Here is a 27,871-nt window from a genome sequence, read left to right as displayed (position 1 = left end):
GTAAAGTTTTGAGCTCATAAGTTTATATAATGACATGTAATGTAACACCCCGAATTTTGGGCCTAGTAGAAATAGATTTTGAACAAGGGAACAGTTAGGAGACTGCACAAAAATATTTAGTTGTGCAAGGAAGTGACATAAATGAATGTATGCTTTAGTGGTTAAGTGATTTAGGAGTGTTTGGAAGTGCCTGAGAAGTTAGGGGTTCAAGCTTTGACTAATGCAAAATTTTTATTTTAAGTGAATAAAATCCTTGGATCTACATAGTAGGTTCTTAATTTATTGTGGTTAAAATATGACACAAAAAGAGCTTGTGGTCTAGTGGCAAGGTGGCGTGTTATGTAATTGTGAGGTCTGAGGATCAAGTCTTAGGTTGTGCAATGGAGTATTTATTTTGCTGCTTGAGCTGTGTAGGTAGTGGAGTTGGACTGAAACACAACTAAGGGGAGTTTGAAAAGAATTTGAATGGAGTTGCTGGGGGAGTTGAGAAGAAATCAGTGAAATAATTCAAGGAGGGATAAGGGGAGAGATATTAGGAGAAAATCAAAGGAAGTGAGGGTTGAGGAGATGAGTGCCGAAAGTGGACTTTGATACTCAGGAAATTTGGCCAGAGGGGGTATACTGCTCAATTTGGTATACTCTTCATTTCTGTTTTGTGTAAATGTTTTCCTCTTTTTCCTTTTGGTGCCGAATTTTTGCTAAGATTTTGAGTACCTCTCGGGTTTTCTTTTTTGCTACTCTTCCTTTTATCCTTTTTTCTGTTTTGGCCGAATAGCTTTTTGGGTTCCCTCCTCTGCCGAATTCTCTTCTCTTTTCCCTCTTCTCTTTGTTGCTTATTTCCTCTCCTCCACTTTTCCAAACCTTGACCGAATAGTGATGGAGTAGTTCGTGTTGCATTTTTCGTCCGAATTGCTCTTCTTCCTCTATCCCTTTTGATCAACTGTTTGTTGAATATTGCCCTTCTCTCCCTTTTCATCTCTTGAATTTTTTTTCGGCTTGACAACAATTCTTTGACGGTTCAAATATCTTGATGAGTGAAGGAGTATCAAGTAATATTAAAGTTGTCGAAACCTTTCTCCCATCACTCGATCAAAGGTAAGTATGTAGTCTAGCATTCTAAACTGTAGGCCGAGTTCTTTCAGTGGTTCCGTAAGTTATCATGTGTGGATTTAAACCACATGAATATACAAACCTGTTTAATAAAATTCATTTGTAATGCAGATATTCGTCAAGGAGATTGTAGTCAACCTTCATCAGTGGTATAAGTAGGCTAAGACACATTTGACAATCAAGGCAAGTGTTACTTTTAGTTTTGGTTAAGGGTGTAAAAAAGGGGAAGATTAACTCTATTGTTCAGCGACTAATGGGAAGCTTTGTATGAATGTAGGTTTTGGTGCTCGTGGATCTTAGTGCATTTTTCACAATCAGGTGTGTAAACACCACACTATAACTGTAGAACGGCAAAAGCTGAAAAGCCGGAAATACGACGTTTGAGACCACACGAGCGTGCGATCGCTCGTGTGGTAAGCGAATCCCACGAATCATGGGCGATAGATTTTGGAGGCCTCCATGAGCATTTTCATGTGCTTAGGCCGTAGAGGGCCACGTTAGGCCGAAATGGGCAGTGTGGGCTTAATGGGCTCGTGGGCCCCACACGGATGAAATCCACGATTTGTGGCAAATACTGCACTGAGCTATGTAGATCTCATAGACGTGGCGAAATCTGGGCTGAACGGGCCACACGAGCGTGTGGGCCCACTTGGGCCGAGTAATGGGTCTTGGGCCCATTTACACTGTTATGACCATTTAGGTTACCTGAGTCGCTCGAGGCGACTGCGGACCTTTTAGGGGGTTGATATCTATGTCGAGACCCCAAAATAGGTAAAATGAAAAAATACCCTTATAGGGTAAAATGACAAAAATACCCCCATAAGGTAAAATGACTGAAATACCCCAATAAGATAAAATGACTGAAATACACTCATAGGGTAAAATGACCGAAATACCCCCATAGGGTAGAATGAGCGGAATACCCCCATAGGGTAGAATGATTGAAATACCCCCATATGGTAGAATGACCAAAATACCCCCATTAGGTAGAATGACAGAAATACCCCCATAGGGTAGAATGACTGAAATACCCCCATAGGGTAAAATGATCGAAGTACCCCCATAGGGTAAAATGATTGTTATACCCCTAGGAGATGAAATAACTGTTATGCCTTATGTTTCGTATGACTGATTTGTTCTATGATATGTATGACTATGATTGAGCATGACATTTTGCATACACATATGATATTATGTCACGATGTATTACATAGGGATGAGTTGTTACATTTGGAGGAAGTGTACCGTACTGATAAGGTTGCACAGGTCGCCTAAGACGACTGTGGACCTACTGATGGCTATATGCCATCTATTTTACTGGCAGCTTTGCTGCAATACTGTTTAGTGCCGCAACCGGTGCTAATCTTGGTGTGTCTGTGTAACACCCCTTACCCAAGACCATTTTCAGAGTTGAGTGTGAGACGTTACTTGACTTAACTTAAAAGTTCGAGGCATAAAATTTTACTTTTGAAATTAATTTCACTATTCACAACAAAGCTGTCCACCTACACAGTAGTTACTAAATTAATTATAACTTGAGATACGAAACTCAAAATTTAGATTTGTAAATTTTCCCTGAAACTAGACTCATAAATATTTTTATCATAAATGTTTCAGAATTTTTGATTCTGCCAATTAGTACATTTTATTAGTTAAAGTCTCCGCTGTTTCACTGATCGACTGTCCTGACCTCTCATCACAAAAAGTTAATTATCTTATTGTAAAAACTTCATATGGTGTTCTCACTTGTTTCTATAGAAAATAGACTCAATAAGGAATCTAGAAATATAAATTAAAACTCATAAAAATTTTTGTACAATTTTTAATGATTTTCCAAAATAAGAACAGGGGATTCTAAAAACCACTTTGACCTTTTCTAACTAAACTGAAAATATCTCAAAATACATAATTCCTTTGTCTACACTGTTATTTTTCTATGAAAATAGACTCAATAAGATTTAATTCTATATCTCATACAACCTTTAATTCATTTTCTACTATCCTTGGTGATTTTTCAAAATCACGTCACTACTGTTGTCTCAAAACTGATTCACTACCAATTTTTACTTTTTCATGATTTCTATGCATAATTTATCACCTAGACTTTTATAACAACAAACATCTTCATACTTAGCCATTTTAATAACTATTCATCATCAAATATTTACATATCATCTTTTGGTCATAATTTAAGAATATACAATCAAAATGACTAAGTCCCAATACACTCCATACCTTGAAACATTTATCGTCTTAAAATACCGAGTTGTGGTGGTTGATAGTGTGAACGCTCTCCGACGTCTTCAAGATCCCGACTATGCTTGACAATACTATATGAAATAAAAAGAAATAAAAGAATTAAGCATAAATCTTAGTAAGTTTACAAGTAAATAAATAATAACATTTAACACAAATAATGATATGCAAGTATCATGTTCTTAAGTTTCCTCTTTACTTGCTCTCATTTACTTGTTTATTTACTTACTTATTTAGATAACTTAAGATTACAACTTACTCTTCTCTTGCTGAAATATTGGTTCTCACTGATATCATAACATATTCTTAACTCTTATAACTCACCTGAAGTTGCTAATTATACTTTTACTTGAACTTCCATAGAACATAATCTGTTTTCTAGCCCTTTGAGCCACATTGGAATAATAAGGATACTTGGGTCTCATATCTGATAATAACATGCCAAAACAATGTCCTAGACATGGCCTTACATGGGATGTTTCCTGTACTGCCAATGCCATACCCAGATATGGTTTTACATGGGAATTCTCATATTCGTGCCCATGTCATGTCCCAGACATGGTCTTACGGGGGACCTCTCATCTCGGTGCCAACGCCATGTCCCAGACATGGTCTTACATGGGACCTCTCATAATGTCAATGATGCCAATGCCATGTCCTAGACATGGTCTTACATGGGATCTCTTTACCCAAATGCCATGACATTTGTATCCAATACACACCTAATGTTTCAACGAGGCTTTTATCACTAATTCTCTGTCATCTCATACTTAAGCCAACATTAAATAATTTCATGAAATAAATACATAATTGCTGGAAAATAGTAGCATTAATAATAATTATTGAAATATTGCATTTATTTACCGTAAACTTACCTCGGTACAAAAATGTGATCAAATCTAACACTTTAGTCCTTAATCTTTTTCTTTCCCCGGTCTAGCTCTAGATTTCGTTCTTCTTGATCTATAATAGAAAATTTAGCTTATTTAATACTCAAATTCATCAAAATAGTCCTTGACTCAATTTTGGAAAAATTATAGTTTTGCCCCTAAACTTTTGCATATTTACACTTTTCCCCAAAGCTCAGAAATTAAACTTCATCTCTTATTCTTATGTTTTATAACATGCTGAACATTTTTCCCTTCTATGACAACATCAAATTCTTACTCTAACACTTACTTATGAACATTAGGTATTTTTGCCGATTATGTTAATATACTCGTTTTCACTTAAGCAAAAGTTGTTTAACATAATTCATAGCTTCAGATTCTACCATAAAACATCAAAATAAACATATTTCACCTATGGGTATTTTTCCAAATACGAACCCTAATTTAAAATATTGCTAAAATAAGCTAAATTAAGTTACTTAGATTCCAAAAATGTAAAGAACATTAAAAACGGAGCTTGGAATCACTTACTATGACCTTGAGAAAGTGAAGAAACCCTAGCTATGGGTTCCTTCAAGTTTTGGCAGCAAGCAAGGATGATGAACACAATTTTTACATCTTTTTCCCTTTTAATTCTATTTATTTACTAAATGACTAAAATGCCCTTACTTAAAAAATCCTATTTCACTTATCTGAAGTCCATTTTTGTCCATCACTAACTAATGGTCTAATTACCATATAAGGACCCCTAATTTATAGTTCCATAACAATTAAATACCTTTACCATATAAAACTCAACTTTCACACTTTTTACAATTTAGTCCTTTTGACTAAATTGAGTGCCCAAACGTCAAAATTTTTGAACGAAATTTTCACGAAATCTTTCCGTGAAATTGTAGGCTATAAAAATATAGTAAAAATAAATTTTTCCTCATTGAATTTGTGGTCCCGAAACCACTGTTCCAACTAAACCCTAAATCGGGATGTTACAGTCTGGCTGGGTGTGTCGATTTTATCCCCACATGGTGTGTTGGCAGGACGAAGTGGAAAGTAGAGGCTGGATTAGGTAGGATTTCTAATTGTATATATGCACTGATTAATGATTTTGTACTGTTATTGCATCGATTAATGATATTGCATACTGTTCACTACATGACTGATATCTGTTACTGTTATGGGCCAATGCCCCATTGATACTATTACTGGAATTGGGCAAAGGCCCTACTGATTACTGGCATTGTGATCAGCTCAAGCCCAATCGTTTACTGTTACGAAAAAGGGCTTAGGCCCAAGCTGAACTGGACTATTACTGTAACGGGCTCAGCCCAAATTGCATTTATCTACTGTTTAATTGACTGTTTTCTTGTTAGGGGATTACACACTGAGCTTTCGTAAACTCACCCTTTTCTTCTTACTGTATAGGTAATCCTCAGCCATAGGCGGTTTGGCACTACGAGGGACTCAGAGGAGGCCACACAACTGCAGCTGATCTACATTGCTTTTAAATAAATTTAAAGTTTATATTGGGTTTTGTTTTTGTAATAAGGCCTTTTTATGTTTGTTTAAAATTGGGCTTTTGCTTACTTATTTTAAACTGTTAGTTTAGTAGAAGATGAATTTTCAAAATAATAATTGTTTGCAAAGCCATGAAATTTAAACATTAGAGTTTTTAAAAGCTTCCGCGATTTAAGATCAACCTTTTATAACTATAGCAGAACAAGGCACATGTTTTGACTGGATGTTTGTTAAACACTAACAAAGAGGTTTTTTTTAATTTTGGAAACAAATTTTGCCAACGAGTTCTATTTTTGAAAGACATTTCAATGTGACACGTCAAATTTTTCATTTAGTGGTATCTGAGCCTAGTTGCAAAACACGGCTGTGGAATGGGTTTTGAAAATATTTAGAATTTCTGAAAAACTGTTCTTGAAGTGTTTTGGAAGGTTTACAAGTGTGGCACACTGAGTCTCCAGCGTCGAATCCATAAGTTTTCTTTATACTGTAGACTGCTTAAAATGAAATACACTAACAGACCACTATAGATAGTAGGACTGTACTGAAACTCATTAGTTAGAGTAAACTGAGACAGTAGAAAATTGGAGACTGTAGGGAGACCTTGATTTGCGAAAACAGAACTCGGATTACTACTTTTCATAAGATATCTATTAATAATTACTGGAATTACAAACTGATACATAAAACTTCTTAAACTGATAATACATTATTTGATATGAGCACAAGAGGCACACACGGACGAGGTACAAGAGGCTATGGTAGAGGCTGTGGAGGTGTTCGAGTTGGGTCCTTGTCGTTTGGCCATATGCCTAATTTGGAACTAGAGTGCGCAGCGGAACTGTAGTGGTGGAGTCTGTGTTATGAGACTGACCTGATAATTGGAAATTTCGAGGACGAAATTTCTTTAAGGAGGGGTGAATTGTAACACCCTGAATTTTGGGCCTAGAAGAAATATGTTTTGAATAAAGGAATAGTTAGGAGACTGCACATAAATATTTAGTTGTGCAAGGAAGTGACATAAATGAATGTCTACTTCACTGGTTAAGTGATTTAGGAGCATTTGGAAGTGTCTGAGAAGTCAGGGGTTCAAGCCTTGGCTTATGCAAATTTTTTATTTTAAGTGAATAAAATCCTTGGATCTACATAGTAGGTTCTTAAATTATTGTGGTTAAAATATGACGCAAAAAGAGCTTGTGGTCTAGTGGCAAGGTGGCGTGTTGTGTAACTGTGAGGTCTGAGGTTCAAGTCCTAGGTTGTGCAATGGAGTATTTATTTTGCTGCTTGAGTTGTGTAGGTAGTGGAGTTGGACTGAAACACAGCTAAGGGGAGTTTCAATAGAATTTGAATGCAGTTGTTGGGGCAATTGAGGAGAAATCAGTGGAATAATTCAATGAGGGATAAGGGGAGAGATATTAGGAGAAAATCAAAGGAAGTGAGGGTTGAGGAGATGTGTGCCGAAAGTGGACTTTGATACTCAGGAAATTTGGCTAGAGGGGGTACGCTGCTCAATTTGGTATACTCTTCATTTCTGTTTTGTGTAAATATTTTCTCTCTTTTTCCTTTTGGTGCCGAATTTTTGCTAAGATTTCGAGTACCTCTCGGGTTTTCTTTGGCTACTCTTCCTTTTATCCTTTTTTCTGTTTTGGCCGAATAGCTTTTTGGGTTCCCTCCTCTTCCGAATTCTTTTCTCTTTTCCCTCTTCTCTTTGTTGCTTCTTTCCTCTCCTCCACTTTTCCAAACCTTCACCGAATAGTGTTGAAGTAGTTTGTGTTGCATCTTTTGTCCGAATTGCTCTTCTTCCTCTATCCCTTTTGATCAACTGTTTGTCGAATATTGCCCTTCTCTCCCTTTTCATCTCTTCAATTTTGTTTTCGGCTTGACAACAATTCTCTGACGGTTTGAATTCCTCGAGGAGTGAAGGAGTATCAAGTAATATTAAAGTTGTCGAAACCTTTCTCCCATCACTCGATCAAAGGTAAGTATGTAGTCTAACATTCTAAAGTGTAGGCCAAGTTCTTTCTATGGTTCTGTAAGATATCATGTGTGGATTTAAACCACATGAATATACAAACCCGTTTAATAAAATCCGTTTGTAATGTAGATATCCGTTAAGGAGATTGTAGTCAACCTTTGTCAGTGGTATAAGTGGGCTAAGCCAAATTTGACAATTGAGGCAATTGTTAATTTTAGTTTTGGTTAAGGGTGTAAAAAGAGGGGAGATTAACCCTATTGTTCAGCGACTAATGGGAAGCTTTGTATGAATATAGGTTTTGGTGCTTGTGGATCTTAGTGCATTTTTCACAATCAAGTGTGTAAACACCCCACTATAACTGTAGAACGGCAAAAGCCGAAAAGCCGAAAATCTGACGTTTGAGACCACACGAGCGTACGATTGCTCGTGTGGTAAGCCAAACCCATGAATCATGGGCGATAGACTATGGAGGCCTCCATGAGCATATTCATGGGTTTAGGCTATAATAGGCTACATTGGGCCGAAATGGGCCGTGTGGGCTCAATGGGCTTGTGGGGCCCATACAGATGAAATCTACAATTTCTGGTAAATACTGGACTGGGCTATGTAGATCTCATAGCCGTGGCAAAATCTGGGCTGAACGGGCTACACAAGCGTGTGGGCCCACTTGGGCCGAGTAATGGGTCTTGGGCCCATTTACACTGTTATGACCATTTAGGTTACCTGAGTTTCTCGAGGTGACTACGGACCTTTTGAGAGGTCGATATCTACACCTAGACCCCAAAATAGGTAAAATGACAAGTGTGGTCCCACTTGGGCTGAGTAATGGGCCTTGGGCCCATTTACACTATTATGACCATTTAGTTTACCTGAGTTGCTCGAGGCGACTGCGGACCTTTCGAAAGGTCGATATCTACACCTAGACCCCAAAATAGGTAAAATGAAAAAAATACCCCCATAGGGTAAAATGACCAAAATACCCGCGTAAGGTAAAATGACCGAAATACCCCCAAAAGGTAAAATGATTGAAATACGCCCATAGGGTAAAATTATTGAAATACCCCCATAGGGTAGAATAATCGAAATACTCCCATAGGGCAGAATGATCGAAATACCCCCATAGGATAGAATGATCGAATTACCCCCATAGGGTAGAATGACCGAAATACCCCATTGGGTAGAATGACCGAAATACCGCCATAGGGTAAAATGATCGAAATACCCCCAAAGGGTAAAATGACCAAAATACCCGCATAGCGTAGAATGACCGAAATACCCCTTAGGGTAGAATGACCGAAATACCCCCATAGGGTAGAATGACCAAAATACCCCTATAAGGTAAAATGACTAAAATAACCCTATAGGGTAAAATGACTGAAACAATGATCAAAATACCCCCATATGGTAGAATGATCGAAATACCCCATAGGGTAGAATGACCGAAATACCCCCACAGGGTAGAATGACCAAAATACCCCTATAGGGTAAAATGACTAAAATAGCCCTATAGGGTAAAATGACCGAAATACACCCATAGGGTAAAATGACCGAAATACCCGTATTGGATAAAATGACCGAAATACCCCCATAGGGTAAACGGACTGTTATACCCTTAGGAGATGAAATGACTGTTATGGCATTATGTTTTGTATGACTAATTTGCTCTATGATATGTATGACTATGATTGAGCATGACATTTCGCATACACGTATGATATTATGTCACGATATATTATATGGGGATGGGTTGTTATATTTGGAAGAAGTGTACCGCACTAATAAGGTTGCACGGGTCGCCCAAGACGACTGTGGACCTACTAATGGCTATATGCCATTTATTTTATTGGCAGCTTTGCAGCAATACTGTTTAGTGCCACTATTGGGTAAAATGACTAAAATAACCCTATAGGGTAGAATGATCGAAATACCCCATAGGGTAGAATGACCGAAATACCCCCATAGGGTAGAATGACCAAAATACCCCACAGTGTAAAATGACTAAAATAGCCCTATAGGGTAAAATGACCGAAATACACCCATAAGGTAAAATGACCGAAATACCCCTATAGGATAAAATGACTGAAATACCCCCATAGGGTAAAAGGGCTGTTATACCCCTAGGAGATGAAATGACTGTTATGGCCTTATGTTTTGTATGACTAATTTGCTCTATGATATGTATGACTATGATTGAACATGACATTTCACATACATGTATGATATTATGTCACGATATATTATATGGGGATGGGTTGTTATATTTGGAGGAAGTGTACCGCACTAATAAGGTTGCACGGGTCGCCCAAGACAACTGTGGACCTACTGATGGCTATATGCCATTTATTTTATTGGTAGCTTTGCTGCAATACTGTTTAGTGCCACAACCGGTGCTAATCTTGGTGTGTTTGGCTGGGTGGGTTGATTTTATCCCCACATAGTGTGTTTGGCGGGATGGAGTGGTGTGTAGAGGCTGGATTGGGTAGGATTTCTAACTGCATATCTGCACTGATTAATGATTTTGTACTGTTACTGCGTCGATTAATGATATTACATACTGTTCACTGTATGACTAATATCTGTTACTGTTATGGGCCAAGGCCCCATTGATACTATTACTGGAATTGGGCAAAGGCCCTACTGATTACTGGCATTGTGATCGGCTCAAGCCCAATCGTTTACAATTACGAAAAAGGGCTTAGGCCCACACTGAACTGGACTGTTACTATAACGGGCTCAGGCCCAAACTGCACTTATCTACTATTTAATTGACTGTTTTCTTGTTAGGGCATTACACACTGAGTTTTTGTAAGCTCACCCTTTCCTTTTTACTGTACAAGTAATCCTCAGCCATAGGCGGTTTGGCGCTGTGAGGGACTCGGAGGTGGCCACATAACTGCAACTGATCTACATTGCTTTTTAATAAATTTAAAGTTTATGTTGGGTTTTATTTTTGTAATAAGGCCTTTTTATGTTTATTTAAAATTTTTAATTGGGTTTTTGTTTGCTTATTTTAAACTGCTAGTTTAGTAGAAGAAGAATTTTCAAAATGATAACTATTTGCAAAGCCATGAAACTTAAACATTAGAGTTTTCAAAAGCTTCCGCGATTTAAGATCAACCTTTTATAACAATAGCAGATAACAAGGCACACGTTTTGACTAGATGTTTGTTAAACACTAACAAAGAGGTTTTTTTTATTTTGGAAACAAATTTTGACAACGAGTTCTATTTTTGAAAGACACTTCAATGTGACACGTCCGATTCGACCATAACGTTTAGGTCGGGTCTGGGGTGTTACATGTAATTATAGAGTAATTAGTATATATGTGGTGCAAGTGGGAGATTTTTAGAAAATATGTACATCACATATATAATAAAAGTAAGCACATATTATTTACCCAAATTAAAAGTGATCTAATTTGGTTAATGTTTATTGGGCTTTAGTTATTAAATAAAGTATGGGTCAAATATGTGTAGATACTCTAGTAACTAATTTCTAATTGATGATGGGCTGATTAGAAATTAGGGTTAATTTGCAAAAGTTATATATATTAGGGTTAAGGTTCCCAAATTACACATACGCAACATTTCTAATATCTCATCGTGAAAAAAGAGAGAGTCACCTTCTTTGAATTACTTGTGTAGTAATTTGGAAGATCAAAACCATAAGATCCGAAGATTTTAAGAAATAGATGGATTTAGGTGTGTTTCTACATCTAGTTTTGTTCTTGATTTATTCTTGATGATTTTACATGACAAATCCTAGTTTGTTAAGTTTTATATTAGATATTGGTTTACGAATCTAACAACAGATTGTTAACAAACATGGTGACACAACCTTACATCTCTCTCATAGCTTAATATGGGTTTTTGAAGTGTCAGGGTTATATAGAACTTTCTTGGATGTTGATGATAGTACAAATTTGGTGATTATGACAAAAGGTGTGGAGTATGGTCACATTAGATTATTATTATTAGCTAGAAATAGCAATAAGGGTAAGTATTCCTGCATTTTATCAATTCAATTTCAAACTTTTGAAAATAAAAAAGGAATGCATTAAAAAATCAATTTTATGTGATAATTTTTTCCTAAAAATGAGAAAGTACTTTGTATTCATTTCATATTTTAACGTTAGTCCTTCAATTAGTTGAAAGGAGAAAGAGTAAATATTCTAAATTTTTTATTTTTTAATTTTCAATTTGCAATGAAATGAATCAAACGGTATGAGACACATAACCTAACATTTCTTTTATTTCTTTTATGTGCTTTATTTTTCACAACAATTAATACAATTAATAACAAAATGATGGAAGTTGATTAATTCGACATTCGATAAATAGCACAACAGATTCATTAATTCACCTTTCTACAATTGACACAAATTTTTCCTTGGTTTATAGTCAAAGGCTTGATGTTGCCCATCCTAATCATAGACTTGCAGGAATCAATCCAGAAAGCATCTAGATTCTTGTTGTAAGTCCCTACAAGTTTATCAGTCGACCCACTATTGAAAAGTGCTTGATCAGAGGTGAGTAGTTCCCTTTCCTTCATCAGGTTCTTGAAGTATGCGGTGTCAAAGTGTGCAGGGGTTGGGTAAAAAATATCAAAGTATTGAATATTACCAAAACTACTGAATCTTAAGTAGCCACAACTAAGATATCAGCACAAGAGACTACAGGGCGTCCACAAACTCTATCCACTTTAGCCTTAATTTTGTCAATAACTAAAAACCCTCTAACAAAATTCAAATTTCCATGAGCATTTTTCTCGGTTTCGAAAGAACATGTAGAATCCAAAAGAAGTGACCCGTCACAACCCTACAATAGAACAAAAAATAGTTCTGGATCAGTATATATGCATGGACCTTAGACATTACTAGTATAATAGAATATAAGATCATTGTTTTTGAAATGAATGAACATACATTAATGAAGCAATTATGGAAGTGAAGACGAAGTAAAGAAGCACCCATGTGACGCTCCTTGTGGACAAACTTTTCATAAAAGTTGGGAGATAAGGAAAAAGTGGTGGCTGCAAGAGCCAACCAAAGGAAGGCGTGAAGAAGGATATTGGTGAGGGAAACCATGGCTTAAACTTGCTTTATCTTGATGAGGTTGGTGTTTTGTTATGCTCAGGCCTGTTCTTGACATTTTGTAATACAATAAAATCATATACTAGTAATTTCATTAAAATAATATGTTTTATGGCATTAAGGGAATAATATATTTTTCTAAAAAAATAAAAAAAAATATTTTTTATTCAATCTACTCCTATGTCATCAACTACAAAAACACAAAAAAAATCATAAAAAATGGGTTCTACGAGCATTTTGAGATGCAAAATCATTAATGATAACATCAACATCAATGTTTTCCCAAAAAATCATTCTCGATTTTTTATTTTAAAATTCATTGCTACTAATAAAAGGGACAAAACTCAAAACTACGTACGAATTTTGGTCTAATGTGTAACGTTTTGCATGACTATTAAGTGAGTATCTTTTTATTTTAAAATATCATATTAGTGAACTTATTAGAAAAATTGGACGGAGTTAAGAATTGAACCCAATTTTAAAACATGAAATATAAAAGGATTTGTTCAAAAAAAAGAAATATAAAAGGATTAAATTTCAAATATACAAAATTATAAGGATTTAAAAGCATATTTTAAGCTATTATATATATATAGTATCTATTTTAGATACACGTAGGTCACCGTTGTACAAATATAGTAGATTATATATTTTTAGATTTTATATAAAAACCAATTATAAGTGGATATGGCATGATGGTTATCACAATAAATCATAATTTTTTATTTTAATGCGTCAAAAAATATAAATTTTGTATTCAGATAAGAAAAAAATCTATTCATACTATTATTATTTAAGAAATTTAGTTAACTATATGATGAATTAATTCAATCTCAATTTAATTGTGAATTTATTAAAAAATTATTATTTTATATATTTTTACTGGAGTAAAAATAATTCTATCTAGATTGATGTTATTTTTTTAGAGTATAATAAAATAATAATTAAAAAAACACTTGGTATTAGTTTAGATCTGCGTTTTGAGTTTTTACTTCATTAGTATTGGACAGAATAATTACCTTAAGAACCTTGTTATCTAAAATAAATATTATTTTAAAGATATTTTTTATCTCTTAAACCGCTTTTATTATTAATAAAATAAATATTTTTTGGGTATTTTTATCTTTGGGTCTGGGCTGCACCTCAAAATAAATTAATATTGGTTATGTTGTTTGTTGTGACTCTGGTTGATGGGCGTCCTTGGTAATTTATAGATAAGAAACGTACGTAGGAGGCAGGAATTAGATGGAAGAAGTGCATGCATGAATGAATTTGTTAGTTTTGAACTTGTGCAAATCAATGATGCTTTAGTTTACTACCTCATAGGGTTTGCTGTCTGTTTAAGCATGCCACAACAAATATTGGCCCACCATTGTTTTAAACTTCAATAAAACGTACGAGGCTGCTACTCCATTCTCCTCTAAAATATTATAGTTTTTAATCATGTTGATTGTTAGATATAATGAATCACAAATAGTAGGAATTAATATTTACAATTGTTGTTATCATTATTTAAATTTGATTTTATTTAAAAAGAGAAGCATAAATTTTTGGGTAATAATAACTTACTGTCGATGGATGAGTTGTGTTGACTTCTGCAAACAAAATTATTATTATTTTAACTAACAAATTCATTAATTAATTTGCAATGTCCAAAAGTAACAAATTCATACCATTCTTTAATGTATTTCGTACTTATGTCTCTCTATCTGCGTTGTTCCTCGTTATCAACAGCGAGAGCATGTACTGATTAAACTATGTACTTGGAGGCTGTCTTAAGCTTTGGCTGCTGGCAGCTCCAATTTTTCCGTTTTAACTGTTTTTCTTTTTCTTCTTTCAATGATTTCTTCTAAGAAGAAATTTCGATATTCCTCTCTTCACTATATACTATTAGGGGTCAATTTTGAAGACACCTTAGCACATATGTTTATGTTTATGTTTATATGTATTCATATGTTAATTTTACACCAAAACTTAAATTTGTATTTATTTATTTTTATATTTTTTATAATTTAAAGTTTTTGTATTATAAGTTAAAATGCATTATTAAAAAAAAGATTTACCTATGAACCATTATTTAAAACATGTTTAAATGAATTGGTTTGTCGAAGTTAATTACGTGAAATAGTTTGTTTAAATTTTACATGATTTAGTCATGAGTTAGTTGTAAATTAATTGCAATTGATAACTTTTAGTCACTTACGACTTATTTGTGGTAAAGAAAATTTTGTTTTTTTGTTTTGTTTTGCTTATTTTGAAGAGACCTTAGTTTTATATAAATTTTACCAATTCTTTTAACTTCAAGTTTAAACTTGTATTAATTATTCTTAATTCTATGCCCATCTATTTTAAACACGGATGTATGATATAAGTTTTTCATGTTATTCTTGTTGGAAAATTGCTACTTGAAAACAAAGATGCTAATACTGATAAGTACAAATAATAAGAGGAAAATAAATAAATAAATACTACACTGTGGAGAACTATTGCCTTAGAAGCGATTTCACCCTGATCAGTGTAATCGGAAATGGATTTGCCCCTAAGGTTAGCACAATGCGTCCAAATTCGTACACCCGAATGAGGAAGATAGAACACAATTGATATTACTCTCTCTGAGGTGTCACATCCTGAAATTGGATATAGAAGTTTCGAGGGTAATTTTGGAATTATGGCTTCAAATGAGTTTGGAAATTCGTAATGTGGTAGCCCGAAAATATCTTCGTCTATGGTTTTTTGAAAATTAAACCAATTTATGAAAATAATGTGGAATAGACCTTTAAATTTAGAATGAGACTGTTCTGTAAAAGGGTTTAATTTAAGGGTAACTTTAAAGCAATAATACCAAAGTTTTAAAAATACCCTATTCCCCCCTCCACCTACAGGAAACTCACAACATTCATTCTCCCTACACCCTCTTTGTCGTCCCTTGAAATTCCCAAATATCATTCACCTATTTTGATATCCAATACTTCCATCCTTTTGGATTTCATCATCTTCCAAACATTAAACTTCCCTAGAATTTCGAAAAACGCATCAAGAACATCATTAATTTTATTATCGTTCAACTTGTGGGTTTTCTCAGATTTTCCATAAAACGTTTGTTTTCCCCTCAATTAAGGTAACGATTTGTTTTCCTAATAGTTTATGGTGTAGTCTAACTACTTGAATCAAGTTTTAACTTGTTGAATCAAAGATTTCGTGAAGAAGTCAAAATTGGAGTCATTAATGGTGAAATTCGGGATTTTGAATGAAATTACTATTCAAAGTGTTTTTCAACTTGTTTTGCTGTGATTATAAGATTTTTAAACTCACTTTAAAGTTTTGTTAAAAGGTTTGAAGGTTTTGATGAGTTTTCGTTAAAAATGGCTATGTATGTCGAATATTTAGAACCACGAATCTGAGAAATTTTTGGTGATTTGAAGGTTGAGAATTATTCTTAGATGAGTCAATAGATTATTAGAATCGATTTTGAGCAATGTGAGTGAGTAGGGATTAAGATATTTGTGTTTCGGCTAAGCTAGTCGAATATTTCAGTTCCAAGAGAAACTAACCTTAGACCTACGTTTTTAATTGATTGAGGTGTGTTTATAGCTGTAAATTAATTGTGTATATTATGTGGTTGTTATGTGTGAAGCTTCAGAATCATTAGGACCTTCTTCGAGTAGAGCGAAAGGCAAAGAAAAGCTAATTTAAGCTTTTGATGAATTGGCGAAAGCGTGAACAATGTGAACAATGAGTGTTCTGGAATTGTTACTTGTAAACACGTTTCATAGTGTTAACCCCTATCCTAAGTTCCAAGTGTAAGCTTTTTTACTCCTTTTGTTTATCTTGCAAAATTGTAACTGTGTTGTGGATTGAGTAAAAGGATGCGTTAATGGGACATGTGATATGTGTATGTTAGCTCTTGTGAAATGCATCAGTTGTGAGAATGTTAAATGTGCCAAATGATAGTGATGATGATGTGTTTATAATGTAAATGAGTAGTGAAAGTGTGCAGAAAACAGTAAAAAAAATTTGTGAAAATTTGTGGATGCTTTAACCTTGTAACCTTTTGAGACCTTGGGATATGTTGGCATGCCATAGGTGATACGAGCAGCTTGGTCCAATTCAAAGTCCATAATGGTGATGGGCTTAGGTTTCCTAAAAGACCAATCACGAGATCCAAATCCAAGCAGCTAAAGTCAAAACTCAATTCATTCGTTCAAGACTTTATAAAAAAAATTTGAGAAAAAAGTTGAAACTTCGAGACGATGGATTTTGGAGCGAGGATTAAATAGAAGAGAACGATTTTGTTTGTAGGCATAAACTCTCAATATATGATAGCAAGCCCATGTGGCAAATGTTAACAAGCTCAGGCATTTCCTTTCAAGGAACTCAATCCCATAAGCTTAAGCATTTCAAATTGGGTTCAGGTTTTAGGCTTAATTTTAATTACATATGAGCCCAATATTGTATTTATCAACCTTTACTATTTTATAATTTTTTATTCTAAATTTTTATAATTATTATGTATTTTAAGTTCTTTAGGAGTTTTATTTCAATAAGAAAGTTAAGTTTAAAACTACTTCTTATTTAGATTAATTAGAGTTCTAGTATACTAAGAGTTTTATTTCAATATATTTAACTAGCCTATATAAAGGTCTTTGCATTGTACACAATTCATACAATTGATTATTATTCAAATTCTCTTTGAGTTTTTCTTTTAAAGAATTGTTCTTGAGTTTCTTTTAGAGGAGTTTTAACAATGTTTTTAAATTCTGGGGATCATCTTCAAACTTTTTCTTGCCAATGTTTCTATCTTGGAGGGGAAATCAGAGCTGCTTGAAGGGGGTTGTGGATTCTTTGTATTTCCAAGGCTTCTTAGGACTTCTACATATCATTGTGTTCCAATATCTTAATCTAGCTTTTTCTAGCCAATGTTCTATTTATTTATTTATTTATTTTATTTGACTTGGATTTGATTGTGTTCAGGTTGTGTCAAAATCCAAATTTCTTTCAGAATGTCTAGAGCCCTAAGTCAAATCCGCGACTTGAACAAACTTTACGATCTGCTTCTGCATTCATCCGCCTCATTCGTATCATTTAGCATTAAATTTGGGGTGTTTTAGATGTTTTTTCTTCTTATAAACTGATTTCCTGCAAACAACCTCAAAATAATTTTTTTTACCCAGAAAGTTTTCAGAAAAAGATATTTTTCAGTCGGTAAACATTTTTCATATGAACTAAAATTTTACATACTGTTTTTTGGCACTATGTTAAAATATAAAAAATTATTTCCCATAGAAAAGGTATTAAAAGTAAAAAAATGAGAAAAATAAAAAATAAAAAAATTTGTGGGTTGAATTTCATCCCAAAAATTTCCAAATCAAATCTATATTATTTGAGGATATTCCAGTTTAAATTTCGAGATTTTTTGAAATTAGGAACACCTTTAACGAAGATTTTCAATTTTGCTTCACAAATTTTCGGTTATTCGGGTTTTAGGAATTTTCATTTACTTTTAGCCTTAGGTTTTCATTTATTTTTTTCTTTTTATTGTTCCTTTATGCATTCTAACACTTTATTGTTTCTTCTGTTAATAGGTTAGAGCATGTTGCACATTCCTTTCTCCGTGCAACATAATTCTTTGGTGTCTAGCCGATTTTGGACTCATAGTGCTACTAGGTTTGCTTTATTAGTTTGATTCTAATACATTCTGATTGATTGATATAAACATTTTTAAAAGACTCACGAGATTAATTCTTACCTTATTGAGAATTTTATTTTATTTTCGAGTGCATAAGGTGAGTTTGCTTAATATTTCTTTTGAGCGTTGTGTTTTTCCAGGCTTTCCCAATGACTCGTGACACTCGTAACCATAAAAACCATGATGAGATACCATTCGATGACAAAGAAAAAGATGTTACATTTGAGAATATTATGGGGATGGTAAAATTTCAACATCAACAATTGAAAGAGGTACGTGATACATTTGAGGCCAATTTGACTAAGTGTCGAACGGAACTACAGGCCAATTTGACTAAGTGTTGAACAGAACTACAAAAGAACATTAATCCTCTTTCCAATCCACTTACCAATCAAATTCAAATGATAACTCAAGCTTTTGCATGTTTGGAGACTTCTTCGAACCGAAAATCTCGTGCTCGTGATAGTGATGATGATAGGGACAATGAACAACTTCGTATTCGTTCTAATACAGGTAGACAAGGATTTCCTCACATTGATGAAACTTTGAGTATTCCTAATCGAGTCCAGCCTTCTGTAGCTAAACCAAAGTTCAACATTCCACTATTTCGAGGGAAGAATGATCTAGATGCATATTGTGATTGAGAGGCTAAAATTGAGATCATGTTTTATTGTTATAGATGTCTGGAGGAGGAGAAAGTTTCATTGGCTACATTAGCATTTTCGGATTTTGCATTGAGTTGGTGGACTCAACTTGTGTTGAATCACCAAATGAACCATGAACGAGATGTTGATTTGTGAGAACAGTTGACATAAATAATTAGAAAACATTTGATCTTACCTCACTATTATAGAGATATTAAATGAAGACTTTAACACCTTATTCAAGGTAATCGATCTGTTGATGAATACTTTAAGGAGATGGAGATGTTTATGCATAGAGCAAATGTTCGAAAAGATGAAGAGACTACTATAGTGCAGTCTGTAAATGGCTTGAACGTTTCGATAGTCAATGCTTTTAATCTTCAAACCTACATTGATCTTGAGGACGCGGTACGCAAGGCAATTGAGATTGACCAGCAGTTTCAGCAACGTTAATCTCATCTATTTGGTGCATCACAATATTATAAAGGTATGAGTTCTAATTCTACTTTCAAGAATTTGAAACCTCCTTATGTTACTAATAAGTTGCTGCCAAAACATGATAAGACTAAACGTTTTGAATGGAAAAGTGGGGCTCCTACAAGACCTTCTTCTACATCTTCTAAGCAACCCACTTCTACTAATTCTTCACTAAAACAACAAAAAGCTCATGAAATTTAATGTTTTAACTGTAAAGGGTGTAGGCACTATAGCAGTGATTATGCCAACATGTGACTTTTGTTGATCAAAGAAGATGGTGAATATACCTCTAATTCAGACAAAATAGATCCAGATATGCCCAAATTAATTGATTATGTTGATGATGGAGGTGAGTTTTATGGTAAGGAAGTGTTGGTAGACCCACTAAATGATGTCCATTGTCTAGTTGTGAGGCACACCCTCAAAATCCAATTGAGGGATGATCATGATCTTCAAATGACTAATATATTCCATTCGAAATGTTTACTTAAAGGTAAACTTTGCTCACTTATTATTGTTAGCGAAAGTTATGCTAACGCTGTGAGCAACTACCTTGTGACTCTCTTGATTTGCCATGTAGAAAACACCCTACACCATACAATCTTCAATGGCTTAACGAAGGTTCAGAGGTTTGTGTAGTAAAACAGTGCTTGCTCACTTTTAAACTTGGGACTTATATTTATGAAGTTTGGTGTTATGTCATTCATATACATGCCACCCACTTGTTACTTGGTAGACAATGGCAGTACGATTGTGATTTTATTCACGAAGGTAAATTAAATCGATATTCCCTTTTTTTTTCAAGGGAAGAAGTACATTTTGGCCCCTTTGAATCTGAAAGATGTTCACAATGATCAAGATGATGAAATTCTATAAGGAGGTTATAGGCAGTAAGATGCAAAATTCAAAAAAGGCTGAGAGAAAAGCGGCCTCTAGTAAAATAGCTAAATTAATGATGGCCTAATGGTGAGTCCATCCTCTTGTGAGAAAAAAAGAGTGGTTCACAATTTTTACGTGAGTGGAAAAGATTTGTGACAAACCTTATTCACTAAACAACCTTAGATCCTTGTTTGATTTAGGCAAAGTTGCTTACCTTTGACTAACCTTCATGACTTTTTTCCTAGTGGTTTTGCGTCTCTTTTGCAGGAATATGAAGATATTTTTGAAGAGGCACTTAAAGGATTGCCACCTTTGAGGGGCATTGAACATTAAATTAACTTAGTACATGGGTCAACAATTCCAAATCGACCATCTTATCGAAGCAATCCCGAGGAGACGAATGTAAAACCCCTAACCTGTATCCTTCTCTAGAATAGGGTTATAGAGCATTACTGGAGTTTACAAATTAATTTGCAGACATTTCATTTCATCAAGTATTCATATTTATAACCAATCAAAATCAAAACATTTATGAGCTAACATTAACCAATTTAACTTATACAAGTCATTATAACTAGAATCAAATCATCCAATATTACCAATAGAACCAATGGATAATGTGATATATCTCCAACAGGCTTCCAACCCAATCAAGCTTCATATAATCATTTCAAAACATCTAATAATTATACCTATTACCAATAATAATTCAATTCCAATAATAAACACACACACACATATATATGATATTCATTACCAAATAGCATCCACTTCTATTAAAATTATACAAAATATAGTTCATACGAACTTACCATGCTAAATTGCGAAATAGCAAAATTCGGGACATTTTGGAAAAATTTTATTTTCTCAATTTCCACCCAATCTTGATCTAAATTAATATTTCATTCAATTTACTAATTTAAATAATAAAACAATTCATTTCATGCAATTTGGTCACTTTTTGACATTTTACAAATTTAACCTTTAAGTTTCACATTTGTTCAATTTAGTCCTGAACCTAAAACATGTAAATTGGTCATTTTAATGAAAACTCATGCTACTTGAATAATCATATATTTTCCTCCTCCTCCTCTCCATTCCACATCCTTAATGTATATAACATGCTTATATGTAACATTATCTATAATTTCACCATTTATTTATATTATTCATTTAAAGTTGTCCACTTGAGTCATAGTCACTAAATTATTTATACCTTTAGTTACAGAACTCAAAATTGAGATCCATTAATTTTATATAAAACTAGACTGACATATATTCTTACCATAAAATTTTCAAAATTTTTGGTTTAGCCAATAAGTACATTTATTCTTTAAATTCACCTCTATTTTGTTTGTCGATAGTTCCGACCCTTCTTCACTAAAACTTAATTGTCTCCTTGTAAAAATTTGGATGATATCCTTGTTTATTTATATTGAAAATATACTCTTTAAGTATTTTAAGCATATAAATTATAACCCATAATTATTTTTTTACAATTTTTTATGATTTTCCAAAGTCAGAACAGGGGAACCCTAAATCATTCTGACCTTATCTCACAAAATATATTATATCTCATGATTTACAATTTCATTACTTACATCGCTTCTTCTGTGAGAAACTAGACTCAGTAATATTTAATTTCATATTTTTTTCATCCTCTAATTTCATTTCCACAATTTATGGTGATTTTTCAAAGTTAACCTACTGCTGCTGTCCAAAACTGTTTTAGTGCAAAATGTTAATTACTAAGTTTATAACTTCCTTATTCCCTTTCTCTATAATATTTCCCATCACTTTCACTTATTTATCTTCACTAATATATCAAGAACATAAGACTTTATATAAGAAAACTCTACTATAACATCTTTTCCATGCTATTTCAATAATATCAAACTTAAAATTATATTAAAATCTCAATGTTCTTACCTTGTCCTATTGATTTCAATCTTTAACTTGATTTTCTCTCCTCCAGCTTCAATTTCTTGAATCCAACTTGATATTCTAGCTCCCCATAGTCTCCTTGTTATCTTTCTCTCTTGATGGATATGGAAATTCTTTTGATTTCTAGGTGAAAATGGTAAGTTTTTGGAGAAAGGACCAAATTGTAAAGAAAGCAAAACTTTCCTTCTTTCTCTCTTCTCCTCACGTTGGATGCATGGAAGATGATGGGTTGGTTGCTTTTCATCTTTCTTTCCACATATATATATACTAAATAAATTAATAATAAAATAATAAAATATCATTTAAAATCAAATTAAAATATTAATAAACTAATATTTATTTAATTAATTAATCTAAAATATCACCAACATCATCATTGCCTTCTAGATTTCTCTCTCTTCTAATTGACCATTTTTCCCTTTATGTTCTTTGAAAATTCCATCCTTGAGTCATCACTTAATTTTATAAAATTACGATTTAGTCCCTCAAAATTCTTCACCTTTTCAATTTGGTCCTAATTCATCCATTTTCCTTGGTTTCTAGATTATTCTACCCTTAAAATATTTGCACTATTGGTCCTTCAACTTTTTCATATTTACACTTTAACCCTTAAATTTTGAGTATTTACTCTTGGGCCACAATACTTTTCTCACTTTTGCGATTTAATCCTTTCTTGAATTAATATGTCATAATATACTTCTCAATGTTGGCATAACTCAAAATTACCCTTTTTATCACTTTATTTCCTTATTTTACTATATCAGAATATTATCTTACTTTCTTCTTGTAGTAATTTTTTTGGGTATTACAACGAAGGAGTTGCAAAAGCAAGTGGATGAACTTTTGGTGAAGGGTCACATTTGTGAAAGTTTAAGTCCTTGTGCAGCTTCCAACCCAATCAAGCTTCATATAATCATTTCAAAACATCTAATAATTATACCTATTACCAATAATAATTCAATTCCAATAATAAAACACACACACATATATATGATATTCATTACCAAATAGCATCCACTTCTATTAAAATTATACAAAATATAGTTCATACGAACTTACCATGCTAAATTGCGAAATAGCAAAATTCGGGACATTTTGGAAAAATTTTATTTTCTCAATTTCCACCCAATCTTGATCTAAATTAATATTTCATTCAATTTACTAATTTAAATAATAAAACAATTCATTTCATGCAATTTGGTCACTTTTGACATTTTACAAATTTAACCTTTAAGTTTCACATTTGTTCAATTTAGTCCTGAACCTAAAACATGTAAATTGGTCATTTTAATGAAAACTCATGCTACTTGAATAATCATATATTTTCCTCCTCCTCCTCTCCATTCCACATCCTTAATGTATATAACATGCTTATATGTAACATTATCTATAATTTCACCATTTATTTATATTATTCATTTAAAGTTGTCCACTTGAGTCATAGTCACTAAATTATTTATACCTTTAGTTACAGAACTCAAAATTGAGATCCATTAATTTTATATAAAACTAGACTGACATATATTCTTACCATAAAATTTTCAAAATTTTTGGTTTAGCCAATAAGTACGTTTATTCTTTAAATTCACCTCTATTTTGCTTTCGATAGTTCCGACCCTTCTTCACTAAAACTTAATTGTCTCCTTGTAAAAATTTGGATGATATCCTTGTTTATTTATATTGAAAATATACTCTTTAAGTATTTTAAGCATATAAATTATAACCCATAATTATTTTTTACAATTTTTATGATTTTCCAAAGTCGAACAGGGAACCCTAAATCATTCTGACCTTATCTCACAAAATATATTATATCTCATGATTTACAATTTCATTACTTACATCGCTTCTTCTGTGAGAAACTAGACTCAGTAATATTTAATTTCATATTTTTTCATCCTCTAATTTCATTTCCACAATTTATGGTGATTTTTCAAAGTTAACCTACTGCTGCTGTCCAAAACTGTTTTAGTGCAAAATGTTAATTACTAAGTTTATAACTTCCTTATTCCCTTTCTCTATAATATTTCCCATCACTTTCACTTATTTATCTTCACTAATATATCAAGAACATAAGACTTTATATAAGAAAACTCTACTATAACATCTTTTCCATGCTATTTCAATAATATCAAACTTAAAATTATATTAAAATCTCAATGTTCTTACCTTGTCCTATTGATTTCAATCTTTAACTTGATTTTCTCTCTCCTCCAGCTTCAATTTCTTGAATCCAACTTGATATTCTAGCTCCCCATAGTCTCCTTGTTATCTTTCTCTCTTGATGGATATGGAAATTCTTTTGATTTCTAGGTGAAAATGGTAAGTTTTTGGAGAAAGGACCAAATTGTAAAGAAAGCAAAACTTTCCTTCTTTCTCTCTTCTCCTCACGTTGGATGCATGGAAGATGATGGGTTGGTTGCTTTTCATCTTTCTTTCCACATATATATATACTAAATAAATTAATAATAAAATAATAAAATATCATTTAAAAATCAAATTAAAATATTAATAAACTAATATTTATTTAATTAATTAATCTAAAATATCACCAACATCATCATTGCCTTCTAGATTTCTCTCTCTTCTAATTGACCATTTTTCCCTTTATGTTCTTTGAAAATTCCATCCTTGAGTCATCACTTAATTTTATAAAATTACGATTTAGTCCCTCAAAATTCTTCACCTTTTCAATTTGGTCCTAATTCATCCATTTTCCTTGGTTTCTAGATTATTCTACCCTTAAAATATTTGCACTATTGGTCCTTCAACTTTTTCATATTTACACTTTAACCCTTAAATTTTGAGTATTTACTCTTGGGCCACAATACTTTTCTCACTTTTGCGATTTAATCCTTTCTTGAATTAATATGTCATAATATACTTCTCAATGTTGGCATAACTCAAAATTACCCTTTTTATCACTTTATTTCCTTATTTTACTATATCAGGAATATTATCTTACTTTCTTACTGTAGTAATTTTTTTTGGGTATTACAACGAAGGAGTTGCAAAAGCAAGTGGATGAACTTTTGGTGAAGGGTCACATTTGTGAAAGTTTAAGTCCTTGTGCAGTGCCAGTAATTTTGGTGCCAAAGAAAGATCGTACGTATAAAATGTGCATTAATTGTAGACCAATTAACCAAATTACTCTTAATTATAGATATCCTATTCCAAGGCTTGATGATATATTTGATGAACTTTATGGTGCTTGTATCTTTACAAAGATTGATTGAAAAAGTGGCTACCATCAAATTCGAATGAAAGAGGGGGATGAATGGAAAATGACCTTTAAAACTAAGTTCGGTTTATATGAATTCCTAGTCATGCCTTTTGGTTTTACTAATGCACCTAGTACTTTAATGCGCTTGATGAACTATGTTTTGAGACCTTATTTGGGTCAATTTTTCATAGTACATTTTGATGATATTTTTATTTACTCAACTTCTTTAGATGATCATGTTTTCCATGTTAAATCTGTTTTGGACATTCTGAGAGCTAAAAAGTTATTTGCCAACCTTGATAAATGCATTTTTTATTGTGATAAAAGTTTTTTTTAGGTTTTATAGAAAGTGCTCAAGGTATTCATGTAGATGAGGACAAAGTAAAGGCAATTAGGGAGTGGCCCACTCCTAAATCAATTACCGAGGTGAGACCTTTCCATGGTTTAGCAAGTTTTTATAGATGTTTTTATTAAAGATTTCTTTACTATTGTCTTTCCATTAACTAAGGTTATTAAAAAGTCTGTGGATTTTAAGTGGGAAGAAGCTCAAGAAAAGGATTTTCAAGCCTTAAAGGATAAGTTATGTTCTACTCCGATTCTTTAATTACCTAATTTTTATAATATTTTTGAACTTGAATGTGATGTTTTAGGTATTGGAATTGGTGCCATATTGATGCAAGAAAAAAAGGTCAATCGCATATTTTAGTGAAAAACTGACTAGGGCGCAATTAAACTACTCAACTTACGACAAGGAGTTGTAGTATTAGTTCGAGCTCTACAAGTTTGACAACATTACTTGCTACCAAATGAGTTCATTATCTAATCAGATCATGAATCCCTAAAATGGTTAAAGAGAAAAGTAAGTTGAGCAAGAGACACGCTCGATGGGTAGAATTCATAGAGACATTTCCATATACAATTAAGTACAAAAAATGTATAGAAAATGTTGTTGTTGATGCCTTATCTTGTTGATATTTCTTGATAACTATATTAAATGCTAAAGTCTTAGGGTTTGAAGATATAAAATATTTATACTTAAATGACGCTAATTTTGCAAATGTTTTTTTTGAATTGTGGGAATGGTGCCTTTAACAAGCTTTATCTTGTATATGGGTTCCTTTTTTTGCCTAAACAGGTTATGTGTTCCACAATGTTCCATGAGAGAGATATTAATTCGTGAGACACATAGTGGAGGCTTAATGGGACACTTTGGTGTCACCAAAACACTAGATATTTTACATGAACATTTTTATTAGTCGTACTTGAAGAAGAACGTTGAAAATGTATGTTCTAAATGTATTACTTGTAAACAAGAAAAACCTAAGGTAATGCCTCATGGACTTTATACTCCTTTGCCAATTCCCTTTTCACCATGGGTAGACTTATCCGTGGATTTCATTCTTGGTTTACCACAAACTAAAAAAGGTCGAGATAGTATCTTTTTTGTTGTTGACAGGTCTTCAAAGATGGCTCACTTCATTCCTTGTCACAAAATAGATGATGCTAAACATGTGGCTGACTTATTCTTTAGAGACGCGGTACGCCTACACGGGATACCTCGCACCATTGTATCTGACAAAAACGTAAAGTTCCTAAGCCACTTTTGGAAAGTGTTTTGGGCTAAGCTTGGTACTAAATTATTATATTCTACCACATGCCACCCACAATTCAATGGAAAAACTAAGGCAGTTAATCGAATTTTAGGTGATTTACTACGAGCTATTGTGGGTAAGAACCTTAAAAATTGGGAAGAATGTTTGCCAAATTTTGAATTTGCATATAACCGATCTATTCACTCTACAACTGGCTATTCCCTATTTGAACTTGTTTATGGTTTTAATCCACTAATTGTACTTGATGTTGTGCCTTTTCCTATAAAAAAGATTTCTAGTTTAGATGGTGAGAAGAAAGTTGAATTAGTGAAATCCATACATGAGAAAGCAAGACAACGAATCACAAAAAACAAATGAGATGAATTCCAACAAAGCTAACAAAAGGTGCAAACAAGTTATCTTTGAGCACAATGACTGGGTTTAGGTTCATATGAGAAAAGAACGACTTCTGACTGAACACTAGATGAAATTGCACCCACATGGTGGTGGACCTTTTCAAGTACTCAAGTATTTTAACAATAATGCATATCAATTTGATCTTCCCAATGAGTATAATATAAGTGCCACTTT

The 27,871-nt window shown here is 33.1% G+C and overlaps 1 protein-coding gene across 1 annotated transcript; it reads right to left on the bottom strand.

Moving 5' to 3' along the window:
* Positions 1-12,380: 12,380 nt before the first annotated feature.
* LOC105784638 (peroxidase 34-like) lies at positions 12,381-12,829 on the bottom strand. The gene is made up of 2 exons (XM_012610532.1): positions 12,668-12,829; positions 12,381-12,560 (listed from the first exon to the last, which is right to left on the bottom strand). The coding sequence occupies exons 1-2, from the start codon at positions 12,827-12,829 to the stop codon at positions 12,381-12,383; spliced, it is 342 nt and encodes a 113-aa protein (XP_012465986.1).
* Positions 12,830-27,871: the final 15,042 nt, after the last annotated feature.

This window comes from Gossypium raimondii, chromosome 7, assembly GCF_025698545.1.
Source record: "Gossypium raimondii isolate GPD5lz chromosome 7, ASM2569854v1, whole genome shotgun sequence".
NCBI lineage: Eukaryota > Viridiplantae > Streptophyta > Magnoliopsida > Malvales > Malvaceae > Gossypium > Gossypium raimondii.
The sequence above is the reverse complement of the archived record's forward strand: the minus strand, read 5'-3'. Positions and strand labels throughout refer to the sequence as shown.